This window comes from Notothenia coriiceps, unplaced genomic scaffold (assembly GCF_000735185.1).
Source record: "Notothenia coriiceps isolate Sejong01 unplaced genomic scaffold, NC01 NC01_scaffold00000281, whole genome shotgun sequence".
Taxonomy (NCBI): Eukaryota; Metazoa; Chordata; class Actinopteri; order Perciformes; family Nototheniidae; genus Notothenia; species Notothenia coriiceps.
In genome coordinates, this window is record NW_011332982.1 from 370,965 (window position 1) to 386,786 (window position 15,822).

The window sequence follows — 15,822 nt, forward strand, 5'->3', positions numbered from 1 at the left end:
CTCTCTCTCTCTCTCTCTCTCTCTCTCTCTCTCTCTCTCTGTATGTGCCTGATCAGCACTTTATTCCTTTGGGGCTCCTTCAGGCACAGCTTGAACACATAAGGAGTCTGTTTAGATGCTCATATACATATTTATCACAAGCCGGACAGTCCTATGGTAATTCGCAGTTCAAAAATGCATAAGCTGAAGATGCCTCAGAATACATTATAACAGGGATTCTAGTGTAAATACACCAGCTCCTGCATCTGCACGGGCTGCAGACTTGTTATTGTAAATCACATCGGAGGACGAACCATATGGTCAGCTTTTCCAGCATCACTGAAACTGCTTCGTCAACACCTTGCTTCCCATATTTTAGTTATAGCAGAGCTTTTTGCTGATCATGCTATGTACAGTAGTTTCGAGAACATGCAGGTTTTAGCTCATCAAGATCGCTAAGTACCTGATTTCATATTGAAAGATCCTTCTGTATAGGTGATGTTTGGATGTAATATCATCTGCTTTTGGAGTTTGGTTGGAAAGAAAGGTCTGTACGAAAGATCTAACATTTTTAAAGCAACAATTGAGTGGTGCATCAGGTAATTTAAAGTGCATCACATGATGGAGGACAATTTTGTGAAACCTGAAGCTGAACCAGTTTAGGTCCTGTACTGTATATTGGTGGCAGTGCGGAGGTGAGGGTGTGTGTGATTCAAAACGTACAGTATACTGAGAGCAGAGAAGCAGGTTATGATGGGATTTTAATGTTTGCATTAGAAAGAGAAAGGCAAGCAGATTTTTTAATGATTTTATAGTAACCACAGAGGACAGTGGGATTGCTCTGATTTAAAAGCAATACTTTGGGAATAATCAAAGAGAGAAAGGGGCACTTTACAATATGTTTTATATAAATTGCAAAAGAAAGTGGAATAAACTGATTTAATCTGTGGCTTTGGAGAATAAAAAATAATGAATACGTATTTTTTGGTTTCTAAGGCTATAATCTTACCTGTTAAGGGGGGACATTTGAGTGAGATTACACTGATCTTTGTTTTTGAGGAGAGAGAGACAAGCCAGACAGAGATATGCAATCTACTACGTGCACTTGTCCAGTTTAACATTCTTTTAAGCGCATCTCAAGAGAAAACAACAGATAAGTGGCAGCTTATAAGAACCATAAATTACCTGAAATCCTCAACCTGTCAACTTCCACTTGATGTGGCTGATCCCTTGCCTCTCGAGTGGAAAACGCTGTTATGTACATTTGCAGTGAAAGTCAAACATGGCTAAAATGGACACTCCACAAACCTTGGCAGCACCTTGAATTCTGTCAGTGAAAATGATTTCCTGGAACTGGCAGCACATTTGAATAAGCTTTACTTAAAGTGGAATATATTCAATATATTCATCTCCTCATGGAGATCTCAGAACATCTAGCATTTTCACTGCAGGGCTTTGGTACTGCCTCAGCGATCTATGCAACGGTTATAAGCTGGGTCCACATTGGATTTTATTTTCAGGGCGATCAATGTTTCTTATGTTATTTAGTGCATTCCAAGTCAGTGATTTGAATGAACGTTATGGACTCATAAAGTAGTACTTTATCACTCTCATAAATTAGTGAAGAAGCATATCCTTCCAGTCGGACTCTAGAGTAAGTCTGCTGCCAAAAGTGTTTGGAATTTATGAATCAGATATTGATCTGGATGGTAGTGGAATTAAACAGGATAAGAGAAACCCAACTAACCGTATGTTCCGTGCTGGACACCATTATCTAATAATCACAAATAATCTTGATCTTCACAGGACCTGAACTCACTGAAAAAGGACCAATAAAAGTCAACACTGATTTTTAGTACTAGTAAATGCCATTTAGAAAAGGCTTTTGCAGTATAAAAGTCTCACAATCACAGAACACTGTTAACTACTGATCCAAAATCACAATCTGCTACAAGATGTGAACACTGAACAACTATTGATCAGGTCATTGGATACACTCTTCAAATTGATGCTTATATGCTGTATTCATACCTAATAATACACACACTATCACTCCTCACAAGTCATGTACAACACAACCTGTTTTGTTTTACCACTTCATTTGATTTAATGTTTTAATCAAGATGAAACATCATAAACCAGGGAATTGGGTTGCAAATCAGATTCAGCCAGACAAATAATGAACTAATAAATAAGAACAACTTGTAACCCTACAAAATAGTGTAGTAAGATAAAAACCTGATTATTGGATTTGGATATAACACACAGCCGGTCATGTCTTGGGGAACACACTTTCGCTATTGTGTTTTTCACTTTGAAGAGGCTAAGTTACCATGGCATTTATTATGTCATATCTACAAAACAGTCAAAACACTCTTCAGTCAGACCCTTTCCAGGATGTTACGTTTCAGTAACTGTGCACTTCATCGGTAAAGCACCAAATAAGTGTTGTGCACATGTAAAATGAAAGGAAAAAAGAAAACTGGGAAACCTTTAGGGGGACGCTGAACAACGCTCAAACTAATAAATGTACCCCAGAACAAAATATGATATACATTTCCAAAGAATTATTCTCCACCCAAAACATTAAATCACACTGAAAGTTATGTCTATCAAGTTTTACATGACAGCAGAAACAGAGGGTGGTGAGTGAGCAATAGCAGAAAGTGTGTGGGAGTGAGCCTGTGAGCACGTTGTGGGTCGGGGTTATAAGGTCTGCTCTACACTGACATTACTGTGTCCACGCACTCTGCAGCACACACACATGCACAATGGCAAGATTAGATATATCAGATATAGGTTGATACTGCATGTGTGGAGATGTTAAACTGGTTGCTGTTGTGCATGTGATCCTGAGATGCTGGTGGCTCCTGCAGCCCTTCTAAAGTCTCTCTGCGCTCTCTAGGCGAATATAAAATTACCCCATACATCTTGTGACTGTGACATATTGATTGTGAGGCGAAGGAGAGGCTATAATCTCATCTATGGTGTTCTGCTGGTCAGTGAAGTGTGTTGTATCATTTCTTTGACAAGACATGGTTAAAAATTCCTGATGGTTTTCTAATTACATTTTCATGCTGTTCATCCATTTTTCCTTGTTACTCAAATTCTGAAGCGATTGGCTGAAGTTTGAGGGTCTGTTAACAAGCAGAAAATCTAAATAGAAAGAGGCCAATGTCAGAAGGAGAGTTTGGAAAAGTCTCCATTGTATCCACACACGTCAACTTTCATATTGAAGCTCACACACACACACTCTCATGCACATACAGACAAGTGTCACACTGGTCTTGTGCATGACTATCAGCTCTCTCCCAGACCCTGCTGACCAACCGTTCTCTTTTTCAGGAGTTCTGAGCGCCTCCCTGGGCAGACGCCACCTCTTCCGCCCCTTCCACCTGTCAGGTGCCCTCGCCTGCTTTTATGGTGGCAGCAGAGAGAGGGCAGGCGGGGGGGGGGGCACTGGACGAGCTGCTGGATCCTGTCCCTGCCTTCGTGTGCCAGGCCTGAATCACAGTTCATTTCCCAGCATCCCCTCTCCTCCGCTGTGCTCAGCCAAGCCTCGCAGCAGGTGTCTCTCTGCAGAAGAGTTCTGTCACTAAAACACACTTACTGATGCATCTCTGCGCTCAAACTCAGAATAGCAAGCAGTCACTTCCAAGTCTCAGTATTCAGACGGCTTTAGAGAACATTTCCTGAGATTTTTCATAGTAAATTCCAACGAGATTGCACCTCTTGTGATCACCGACTGGGCTTTGCTACTCAGTGCTTCCATTTTTTATTTGAATTACAAATTGATGAGTTACAGTACTGTGAGCACGGACATCATTATACAGTAATCCACTGCCTGAAAGCTACTAATGCATATGTTGTATTCTGATGAGACATACTTAACATAATTATTATGTAATACAGCAAATGATTTATGCATCAGCCATTATGCTTTAACCTTGAAATAGTAATACGTTTGGACACAAGACGTTCTGGGATATACTAGCTTGTAAAGAATGATAAAAACAAGCATGTGCCGGTGTAAAGCAGAAACTGAGACTCATTTTATTTACTCAAGTATTCTCCTTACAATTGATGCCCCTGACTTGTTCTACCTTTACCAGCTTGCATGTACGTTTCACACCGGCTGCAGTTGCTTCCTCAAAGATGAAGGTGTATTGGTGGAACTACTTTGAAGATAAAGGTTTTCACAGAGTACTGTCAATCTATCAAGGACTAATCGACAAAGGCACAGCTGGACTCCTGCTGCTTTTTAGCTCCACCTTTTGAAGGTAATACACAGAGGCTGGAGTTCTGCCAGGCACTGAGATACAAAGGAAATATTTAACCTTGCATCAGATAATAAATGTATCTTAATTTTGCATGTATACATTTGTTTTCTTCTAATAAGCATAAAATAATGAGGTCAGCATTATATCCAAATGGTTAAAATACATATGTTTAATTTTTATGTTGTTCTTTAACAGAAACAATATTATAGATGAATGCTTAACTAAGAATAACACTCTTTATCGACCATAATGCTGATCACAGTGCTACTACAGCCATGCTTATGTTTTCCTTTTTATGTAAAAACGTGTGATTATGTGATGACAAAGTGTGAGACAAAGGTGATGTTGACACTATGACAACACCGTCATTACTTCCCCCCCCCCCTCTCACTCTGAATGTGTGAATAACATGATTACATTTTCTGCTGATGAATGGAGAGAAAATGCAATTAAAGAAAGCAGGAAGCCATTCAGGGTGATATAGAATGACATCCTGTTTATCATATATGCTGCTAGACACATATTTCAGATAAATCACAAAACTGTGTATTCTGGCAACAGTTAGGACGTTTGCTTGTTAAACATTATAATGTTGGTGTTATTAATGGCAATGGATTGTTGTAGAATAAAATCAAAGCACACATTTATTTATATGGTTTCTTCTAAAGCCAATAGATTCATGGTACAATATTGTATTATACTTTTGTTTTACTGTCATGATTGTTTTTATGCTACATTTCTGTCCTGCTGTTGCGTGTGGATGTGGTTACCTAGGTAACATCTCTAGTGGCCTGCAATTTGAGAGTATGGTGCCCTGTAATGTTGGCTGCATGTTACCATAGCAAATGTCTCTGTTCTCCAGCACACACTGTACTGTATAAAGGAGCTTAGTGGACTACGCTCCTCAGCCAGCACACACTTATACAGCTAATCAAGGTTTATGGACAAATCTATATTGTGACAGTGGTTCAAGGAAGACATTCCCTATTAAATGTATTCACCTCATTCGGCTCTTTTTGTCGGTGTAATTTCACCCTTAATATATTATGAGATATAATGTGCAAACTAACTAGTATTAAAAGTAGTATTAGTGCTACTTTACACAATAGTATTAACAAGGAAACCATTGCAGTGGAATTAACAAAGTGCTCTAAGAAAAAAAAAAATATATATATTGGGTATTATTATATCAAGTATGACAGGATTGCATAACCTTTTAAACCACCATCACTAAAAAGCTAAATCATCCGTGCGCTTTAAATAGAATCCCCATTGTGCACAGGCCCAATTCGACAAGACGAGCAAAGAACTGTATGCATTATACATTGTGCAAAGAGTGCATTACATTTCTATCCCCATGTACTCTCTTGAAGAGATGACTTAACAAGAAAACTAAAGCACAAGCACATATTCCTAGTTGGGAAAGAGAAGCAGTTAGCTTTTCAAGAGAAAGTCTACGCTACAGTATTTCACAGCTATTGCACATATTTAAAATGCAAATATGTGACATTAATTCAAATATAAATATTTAGAGGTACAGGATAACGAGCTCACTGCAATATGCTACATTATCACATCCTGGTAGTACAAGAAAAGCTTGTTTAAGAAATGAATATGTTGTTTTTACATTTTATGAGGACTTATAACTAAAGTATTTGCACTGGCAAACTGTTCAGAAGTCATAAATCTAATCAAAGCATCAAAGACCAATGTAATGCAAAACTGTTTCTGTAAACAAAAATGAAAAAGCTCATTAAAGAAGATCGATTGTCAAAGGATGCATGAATTAAGCAAATTCTGCCCTTAAAAAGAGCGCGTCCATTTGCATTGCCCTTTTAAAACAAAACATGGAGTACTGTAGTGCAAAGTGACTGCTGTGGCTCCAGGTAAAACAAACACAAGAAGCAAACCTGGAGATAAATATATCATTCTTATGGTGCATGGCTGTCACTTTAATTGAGACTTTGACTATTGCATATTCAAGTCTGTGCTGCACTAGGCTGCATTAGCCAATCATGAATGCTATGTGCTCCCATTGGCTGAGCTATGGAGAGAGCTGTGCGCTGTGCTGTGAGGGGCAGGGAGGGGGCTCTCCATCTCCTCTGCGCTCTCCCATTCAACCTCTGTAGTCAGCAGAACGAGTGGCTGAGCAGAGCTGCACAGCATCCACCGCTACAGCATCCTGCAGAAGGCTCCGTGGAGGAGAGAGAGTGTCTGATAGAAAAAAGGTGGATCCACAGCAGAAGACAGACTAAAAGAAAAAGAGAAGCACACAAGGAGTAAGAGTGGGAAATGAAAGGAATTGAGTAAACACCGCTGCCTACCTGAGGACCACTGCAGCTGTACTAAATCTGGGGCTGTCAGGCCAACCATCAGTGAGTGAGAGAGACACGGGAGCAGAGGAGAAAAAGAAGTGATTTAAAGAGCAGATCTCATCACTCTGGACAAGCAGGGATGGGAACCCTAAGAGCTTTTCCGTCAGCAGATCACACTTCACACAGGAGAAGCGCCTTCGGATCACCAGCCTCTTCAGAGGAGTGAAGAAAAGAGGCAAACAAGAGAGTTGTCTTATAGTTCCTGAAAGGTGAAAGCTCGCACAGGAACTCTGATAACTACGCTGCTGAGTACAGCTCAGGTCCCCCTCTGTTTCCCCCTACACCTGCCTGTTCCTGGTGAATGTCTTCTCTGCATGCTATCCCACTGCTCGGCAGTTGAACACACTCATGGTCGATGCCAAGGGAAGGAACATGAAATGTCTGACTTTCTTCTTAATGCTCCCCGAGTCAGTGAAAAGCAAATCAAGTAAAAGCTCCAAGAAAGGGAATGCCAGTAGCAGCTCCAAGCTGCCCCCTGTCTGTTATGAGATAATCACTCTGAGGAGCAAGAAGAAGAAGAAGATGGCAGCGGATATTTTTCCCACCAAAAAGCCGGCTTGCACCACCACAGTGCAACAGTACCAACAGCAGAACCTCAACAACAACAACACCACCATACAGAACTGTAACTGGCAAGGACTTTACTCCACTATAAGAGAAAGGTAGGTGCCAGCAGTAACTGTCTTTCTGAATCAGGGACCATGACAGCTTTTCCAACAGTTAATCATGGTAGATGAATCTTCATAATTAAAAAAATCACATGACGTTTTATAGATAAGAGCTGCATGTCCCACTGCATTTTATTACCAGTTTTCAGATTATAACGTATCCCAAAACACTTATGTAACGTAGTTAGTCTTTTATACTGAGGTATGGGTGTGTGTGTGTGTGTGTGTGTGTGTGTGTGTGTGTGTGTGTGTGTGTGTGTCGTTCCTGTACGAAAGCAGGAAATGGAGTCCTCCTTTCGATCTTGTTTTCCATNTAACCACCCTCCGTTATGTCAAAGCGGCAAAGTCTGCAGGAGCATGGGAGGGTGTAAACAGAGATACCCCCAGCAGATTAAGGGCAGGGCAGAGGGAACACACACACACACACACACACACACACACACACACACACACACACACACACACACACACACACACACACACACACGTAATGTTGTACTTTGGCAGAGCCTTAGGTTAGAGCTTCATAGCCGTGCTATCAATCCAATCTCTTGCCCATCATCTTTATCAGCTGCCACTGTGCTCTGTGGGTGGGAGACAAGTGCTCCTTTCTTTTCACTTAATTCACTCTAATTACAGGTCTAGATTCCATACAGTGCAATTTGAATAGACAACAGAACCATTTTCCTAATGAAAGACTAATGATATGACTCATGGAGCTGAGGCGTTTGACAGGATTTCATTTTAATTCTTGGCAGAAATGTGTGAAATTGCATGATCTCTCTGTCCTCCTGGTGTAGGAAGAGACAAATAAAAGACCACCCCCAATACTGTTCTATAGGAGGGAAGGTACATTTCCAATTAGATCCAAAAGTCCAAAAGGTACTCATCTGATGTGAACTGGACACAAATAATCACACTCATACCTGTGGTGGATTTGTTAGTATAAGGCAGTGTGTATGTTATACAGGGTTCATACACTTTTTCACCAATGATTTTCCATGACTTCTCCAGGACCTTTACCTAATTTTCCATGACCAAAAAAATTACTCTTTCTCAGCGGTACCACTGAAAATGGTTTATTTTAACATGGAACAGGAAAATAAGGTCTGCATATGAAACATGTTGAGCCTATCTAAAACAAATCAAATAGTAGGCTGACTAGCTTCTACACGCTAAAGCAACTCAAATCTCTCACCAGCAAAATACCTCGTCAGTTAAATGCCATTTTACGTTTCATTGCTATACAGTACTTATTATCATTATAGTATTACTATTTTGGCGATTAGATCGAATATAAATTATATTTGATGCAACTTTAGTTACATTTCCATGACTTTTTCAAAACTTTGGGGAAACTATTGTTTTCCATAACTTTTCCAGGGCCTGGAATTAGGATTTGGAATTTCCATGACTTTTCCAGGTTTTCAATGACCGTAAGAACCCTGGTTATAAAATATGTTCCAGCCCCTTTTGGACCTCACCCAGATAAATGGCTGCAAAAACGGATAGATAAATGGGTGAATGTGTGTGTTGATTTCACTCATTAGATGTGATCAAACACTAAGCTGCTGCCAACTTCTCTCACTGCCATTTGGCTGTCATGTATCACATGCTAAAAACAAACCATTATACACATAGTGTCCCTAACCATTTGCAGCCATAGTATTCAGAACATCCTCTCCAACGTGTGGAGCAACTACAGAGTGTCACAATAAGTCCTGCCTGCCATGTGCACAAGATCTGGTGCTTCCTTGAAACCATTCTGAATCTAATAGAGCAAGAGGGTAAGAGTGACTTTAAAGATGTTGAGCAGTAGCGCTAATCAAGAAAGAACCTGTGCAACAAATAAGTTGATTATTATGACATCACAGTGCAAAAGTGTTTTTTCCAGAACTAATATCATTATAGCATTTTATTTGCATGCTGTTTGATTAAATATAAGCTAACTTGTTATGGCTGATTTTTCTTAACCTCAATGCATGATATTTTTTGAAATACCTTGGAATCGTCTTAAAGAGATTAGGGCTGTGCGATTATGGCAAAAATCATAATCACGATTATTTGGGTCAATAATTGATATCACGATTATTAAAAACGATTATCCATTTACTTTGAAAACATTATTGAAAAAATAATTTTGAACAATATGTTTTGAACAGTTGATTACCCTGAACTTTAAGAATAATTAAACAGAAAAACCAATAAAAAAAAAAAAAAAAAAAAAAAATCGTTTTATTTATTACGTTGTTTTCGTAATCGTTGCAAGCCAAAATTCGTAATCGAGATTAAAATACGATTAATTGCACAGCCCTAAAAGAGATTACAAAAATTCACTTTTTCAGACGTGCGTAGTCATTTTCAAATCTGAACCATATGAAAAAAAAACATCATCATCATCATCATCATCTGTTCCCTGTACCTTCTCTGAATGAGGTAGTCTTCCAAGATGTCCAGGCAGCGCACCATCTGAGAGAAGATGAGCACCCTGTGGCCCCCGGCCTTCATCTTGGGCAGCAGTTTGTCGATGAGGACCAGCTTCCCGGCAGACTGTACCATCGCCTGCAGGTGGAAGTCGAAGGCATTGGGGCTGTACACCTCCCTGAAGTCCTCCATGATCTTCTCTTCTGCCCCTGAAGAAGCAAAGACACGGGGACGTCAGCAATAGTGTGGATTTATTGCTTTTTTTAAACAAGATTTTATTTCCATGGACAAATGACAACTTCAGCGCTTTCCCCTTTTTTGAGAGTACAAAAAAGGGGAAAGCGTATTTGAGAGTATTTCTAAATATCACATTTTAGACGCTTGTGCAACCTATAAAGTACAATTTCATGAATATTATCCAGAACCCTAACCCCAAAGCAGAAATGACCCTAAGTTACATTGTGATAGCAGGAAAGAACACAAAAACACGACAGATCCAGTGCATATGCTCAAAACCCAAAATACGTTGAAATAATCATATGTTTGTTTTTGTCTGATGTAACAATCACTTGTGTAATCAAAACACACCTCCTGAAGACTAAACAGGAAACTGAGTAATAACAGTCCAAGGCCACGATTGTACATTTGAGCTAAATGAACCTATATTCCACTTCATCCTACCTTTGATGAGGTAGGGGTGGTTGCAGCACTTCCTCAGCTCCATCATGGTGTTCACCAGGTTGGGCATATTGGCCTGGCCGGCTCCTTTAGCCAGGAAGGTGAAGTTCTTCTCGAGGATAGCGCGGTAGTATTTCTTCTGAATGTTGGTGAGCTCCACCTCGATGATGGTTTCCTCTTTAGGAGCCAGCTTCTTCTCCACGTCCTCCTTCAGCCGGCGCAGCATCATGGGCTTCAGGATGGCCTGCAGCTTCTGGACCTGTGGGCCCCACGAGGAGCAGAGAGTTATATCATGTTCTGCAATGCTGCTTCCCTGGACATCTTCAAGTCATCATTAAAAACTCACCTGTTCACCATGGCCTTTGACCCCTAACCCATCAGTCCCCCTGCTTCCACTCCTACTCATTATTTGCCCCTTTTGTTTGTTTGTTTGTTTGTTTGTTCACCATGTAAAGCAGCCTTGGGTCCCTTGAAAGGCGCTATACAAATGTAATCTATTATTATTAATATTATTATTCTGTAACTGATGGAAGATATTGTGATCTACAGATGAGTTGGGTTACACATGCTGAGCTGGGTCTGATTAAAACTATGAACACCAGTGTCATACATGTCATTACAGAAAATGTGTGCAAGCTCCAGTGACTTTTCCATTCCCTAGTTAAGACTACATTTGTTGTTTTGAATAATTGTATTCAAAATGTGATCATAATGCATAATCAGACTTCAAATATGGAAATACGTGTTAAATGACTGATGAGTGCAGATGTTAGAAACATTCAAATAACATCAAAACACATGAACTAAATAGGGAGAAGGCTATGTAAGCTAGCACCACTTTTGATTACAGCCTAATGATGTCATATTCTGTATTTGATTTATATATAGCAGTCGAGTTATTAAGTATTAAAATGGCTTTTATTTAATATTAATATATTAGGTTTTAAAACCAGTGATTTTATTTTGGTTTCTAATCTTTTGTGCTCACAGCAGCTTCACAGCTTCGTAACTACTCGACCCCGGTGAGTGGGCCAGCTTCCCTCTTTTTGTATCACACATTCAGGCCCTTGACTATCACCGTTTTTAGGAAAGATACCCGCTTTCTAGAAAAACGCTTTCACATTTCCACCGGTACAAAGAGCTTCTATTTATCCTCGCCTGCTGAGTACTAGCTGTTCCAAAAATGTTTACTTTCATTAAGAGCACAACACTTCAAACATGATTGAATGCTTTCCTCGAGCATCTCTTTAGGGATTCGGCCTAAAAATGAAATGCCAACCAGCAAAGTGTAAAAGTAAAAAGGTAAAAACGCTTTTATCTTGTGTCAACACAGAGTCCAATAATCAGTAGCTAAATCGATCATTTGCTTTGTAACAGTTATCCAACATGTCACTGTGGCCTAGTTGGTTAATGTGGTGGTTCCATCTGTAACCAATAGGGTGTTTGAAGCTGTGTTTAGTGGGGCTCTAACAGACAATAATGTGTCTGTGGCGTTTCCTTGTAGAGGACTACAAATAGCACCAGAAGCCCAGACCACATCTGAACTGATTCATTGACATGTGGATTTCTGACTTACGGAATATTTGCATATTGACATATTCTTCATGTATCTGTGGGCTCACCTGCTCTTCAGTCTTCAGGTCTCCAAACTCCTGCATGAAAGGGACTTCTGAGGGGAAGCGTGCCGGCTCCAGGAAGTGGAGCAGGCTGAAAAGTTCTTCCACAGTGTTCTGGAGAGGAGTACCGGTCAGCAGGGCTTTGTGCTCCTGAAAGAGAACAAGACACACAAAATGAGAATGTAACATTTGATAATTGGACACATTATACTTTAGAGAACTTGATTCAAAGTCTTGAGTCAATATAGGTGGTATTAGTTTTCAAACGAGAGCTTTAACAATGCACACATATCAAACTTCTAACTGTGTGTGTTATGTACCAGGTTCATGAGCTTGAAGCCCTCTAGCAGCTTGCAGTTCTTGTTCTTGAGGCGGTGGGCTTCGTCGATGATAACACAGCGCCAGTCGATGGCGTTGAGAATGGGACAGCCTCCCAGGATCATCTCGAACGTGGTGATCACCGCCTGGAACTTGTAGGCCCCTCGCATCACACGGCCCTTTAACAGAGATGCAGGAAAATGTGTCAAATTGGTTGATCCAGCATTATTATGTAGTACAAGTGGAAGTGTGTTAAAGCACGTTTGATTTGCTTCATAGTATTACACATTAGAATGATGCTGAATGTGTGCGGTCATTAAAAAAAGCTGTTTTCAGAGAGAATATAATGAGCATGTAACCGCTAACAGTTAACATCGGAAACCAACTCATTTGCAGCCTGGTGCTGTTGACAGCAAACACATGGCTTACTTTACTACCACACACCTCTTGATTGTGAAGCTATCTCCCATCTAACACGAGTGCACACCTGCTTGAGAGTCTTTTTGCTGTTTGTTTATCTGTTTGTTTGTCCTTCTGGGGAGGCTTTCTTTTCACCCCGCCTCTCCATTTGTAACGATTGCCTTGACAACAGTCCTCGAGGGATACTCAGTTATCCAATAAGGCCCTCCCACAGCCTGCTGTAGAGCCGCCTCTCTCCGCGAAACGCCTGAGCGCCGCTGACAGAGCTCCCCTCGGGGCTGCGGTGACATCACAGGCTGCTGGGAGACAGCCTGGTGGCGGCTGCGCTGTCTCCTGCTCTCTTTTGCCTTCATTCCTACCACGGATCGTTTGAAAACTGAGAGCATCTCGCTGCCTGTTGTGACACATCACATGGCCTGCCAACCACAGAAAGCCTCTGCCCAAGGCTCACTAACTACCTAGCAGCCCCCTCACTGTCGGGACCGTGCCCTTTCTTTAACACTGTTTTACGCTTCGTTAGAACCGCTTAATTAGGAAAATGTTCTCTTACTCTCTTACAACGCAAGATATCATTGGCTACATTGAATTATCTAACATTTGAAACTACGAGTTGCACAATTAAAGCTCCACGTCTTTTTGAAATGGCCATATTGAACATTTCCAAATCGCAGTTTGTGCAATATTTGGTAAGGAAGGACAAATATATACGTAAATATGATTTTGAATGAGGATTTGTGATGCTGTAGAGAAGTCCCTGCAAGTATAACAAATCTTAATTGACCGGGTGAATAAATATTAGGGATGCCAGGAGATTATTCGTTACAGTCTCCATAATCGAAAATTATTTTTAAAATTCGATTTTATTTATATATCTTTTTATTATTATCTATGTTTTTTTTTTTTTTTCGGCTTAGTTTCAACCAACCGTGGGCGGAGGGCGTCGAATAATCGATTATTATTCGCCAGGGCTCTCCGATTTTGATCATGGTCAGTTTCTGGCATCCCTAATAAATATCACACCTGGATCATTAAATATATTTTTGAATAGCGTGGAAGCGATCATGAATCATATCACAATGTCAGTTGAAATAATGACACCTAGTTATTGTTCCCAGATCCTGCCGACCTACCTGAACTTTTAACAAAGTCTCAAATAAGATATTTATGTTATTTCTTCAACATTTTCCTGAGATATTCACTATCCTCCAGCTGCCGCCTCCCTCCTTCCTTCTACAGGTGATATTTGCCTGGAAACATTGTGGTAAGTGGGATTGCTGCATTAGTTACCGAGTCCCAATGTTTGTGGTTTCGTGTTACATACGGTAATCACGTTCCACCCGGCTTTTCAATATCCGTCTCCCTTTTGTTTTATTCAGGCCTCCTGTTTCCAAACACATCATTAGATTGCTCTCAGGACGTCATGCTGCCGACACAGTGCAGCTGCTGTTTTCTAAAAGGCACTGTGATTATTTTTAATCGAAGTGAATCACTGCGTTCCAGTCTGAAGGTAATCACAGTGACGTTGCTTTTTCCTCGTCTCTCTTTAAAAAGGAGAGGTATGTCAGGACAAAATAAAAAGGCACATCACTCTTCACAATTCTATTTGTGTTAGGAAGGCCCGGGTTGATTCATTCCCTGCTCCTCAAGGCCAAAGCAACCCACGTGGAGCCAGAACACACAAACAACACTTTGAAGGAAAGCAGTGTTCTTGACTAAAACACACAATGGAAATAGTTTGCAAATCTAAGATGTATTTAATGTTTTGAAAAGGTTTGCATTTTACAAATAAAATTGTGGATCATGAAAATTACATTCTCAAGGAATCAGTATCACAGATTATGACTTTCAATGTTGGCCCCTTACACTTTTACACAGTTGAAATTAATACGGATTGCATGTAATTGACTGTCTGCTTTGGAGAGCAACTGTCTCGTGTGTTTTTGATTCAGTGGCCGTGCTACCTATTATGCTTTTTGGGAGTTTTCCCTTTCCTGTAGTGTGTTAAATACAAAGGCTACAATCTCAGTTTCCTTCCAGAGGGGATTTCTCTCCCACACACTCCTCCTCCTCCTCCTCCTCCCTGAAATGCCTCCATTGGTCTCCTGTGTACTTATGGGCCATAGTGACATCACTACGCAACACTTCTATTGGCTAGCGCTGAAAATAAATGCTGCAGCACAGGCAGTATGACAGAAATAAAAATAGCTTTTTGAACATTAGAGCGTGGAGACATGTCCCAGTAGAGACACACAATACAAGTATAAACCTGACAATGAGCATAATAGGCCCCCTTAAATGCAACCAATGTTTTTATTTGGTGTTTTCCAGACAGTTAATTGAACGTATGTAATACTAGTATTCAGGCTTAGTGAACTTGAACGAGCACCAAAAGGATCTGTCCGTTTACCTGAGCGTCCCTGGAATACATCTCGTACTGCTGCAGCATCTGCCTGCTGACCATGCTCCCGTGGTAAACGATGACGTTGAGATAGGTCCAAGTACGAAACTCGCGCTCCCAGTTAGCGATGGTGGAGAGCGGAGCGATGATGAGGAATGGCCCTTTAATGCCCACACGGCAGATCTCCTCCAGGAATGTGATGGACTGGATGGTCTTTCCCAGGCCCATCTCGTCGGCCAGGATGCAGTTCCGTCTGACGGGGGAAAGATAACGAGCGTTAAGAGGAGAACAAATGAAGCTTTGAAGACAGTCTTTAGTCATTCGTTCACATATTCCCAGCTTACTACTCTCTCTCCTCTCAATCAGTGATCGGACACGTCACTCCCCAGCTAAACCTATAGAGAGGCGAAGTCCCTCCCTTTCCGGGGGAGCTCCATGGGACCTTATTTAGGAAAAAGTATGTATTGAAGTCAATGGCGAGGGAAAGGTTATCGTTCGATCCCGTTTGAATTGTGCCACGAATTACACATATGATGTTTGTCAATTTAAAAGATAATTTTGCAAGTCAAAAAAATAAAAATGTGTCCTAAAACTGTGAAGTAACACTCTTTTGTGTGAAACCGCTCAATTAACTACATCTCCCATCTCGCACCACACACCAAGAGG

At 40.7% G+C, this 15,822-nt stretch overlaps 1 protein-coding gene across 1 annotated transcript in view; it reads right to left on the reverse strand.

The window, feature by feature from the left end:
- LOC104953340 (chromodomain-helicase-DNA-binding protein 9-like) overlaps window positions 1–15,487 on the reverse strand; it is a 24,356-nt gene extending 8,869 nt beyond the window's left edge. The window contains exons 1-5 of the mRNA XM_010780311.1: window positions 15,166–15,487; window positions 12,341–12,517; window positions 12,027–12,170; window positions 10,408–10,663; window positions 9,721–9,935 (exon numbers count right to left, since the gene is read on the reverse strand). Coding sequence (XP_010778613.1) covers window positions 9,721–9,935; window positions 10,408–10,663; window positions 12,027–12,170; window positions 12,341–12,517; window positions 15,166–15,477 — 1,104 coding nt within the window. The 5' untranslated portion in view covers window positions 15,478–15,487. The remainder of the gene's footprint in view (window positions 1–9,720; window positions 9,936–10,407; window positions 10,664–12,026; window positions 12,171–12,340; window positions 12,518–15,165) is intronic.
- Between the last annotated feature and the right edge of the window lie 335 nt (window positions 15,488–15,822).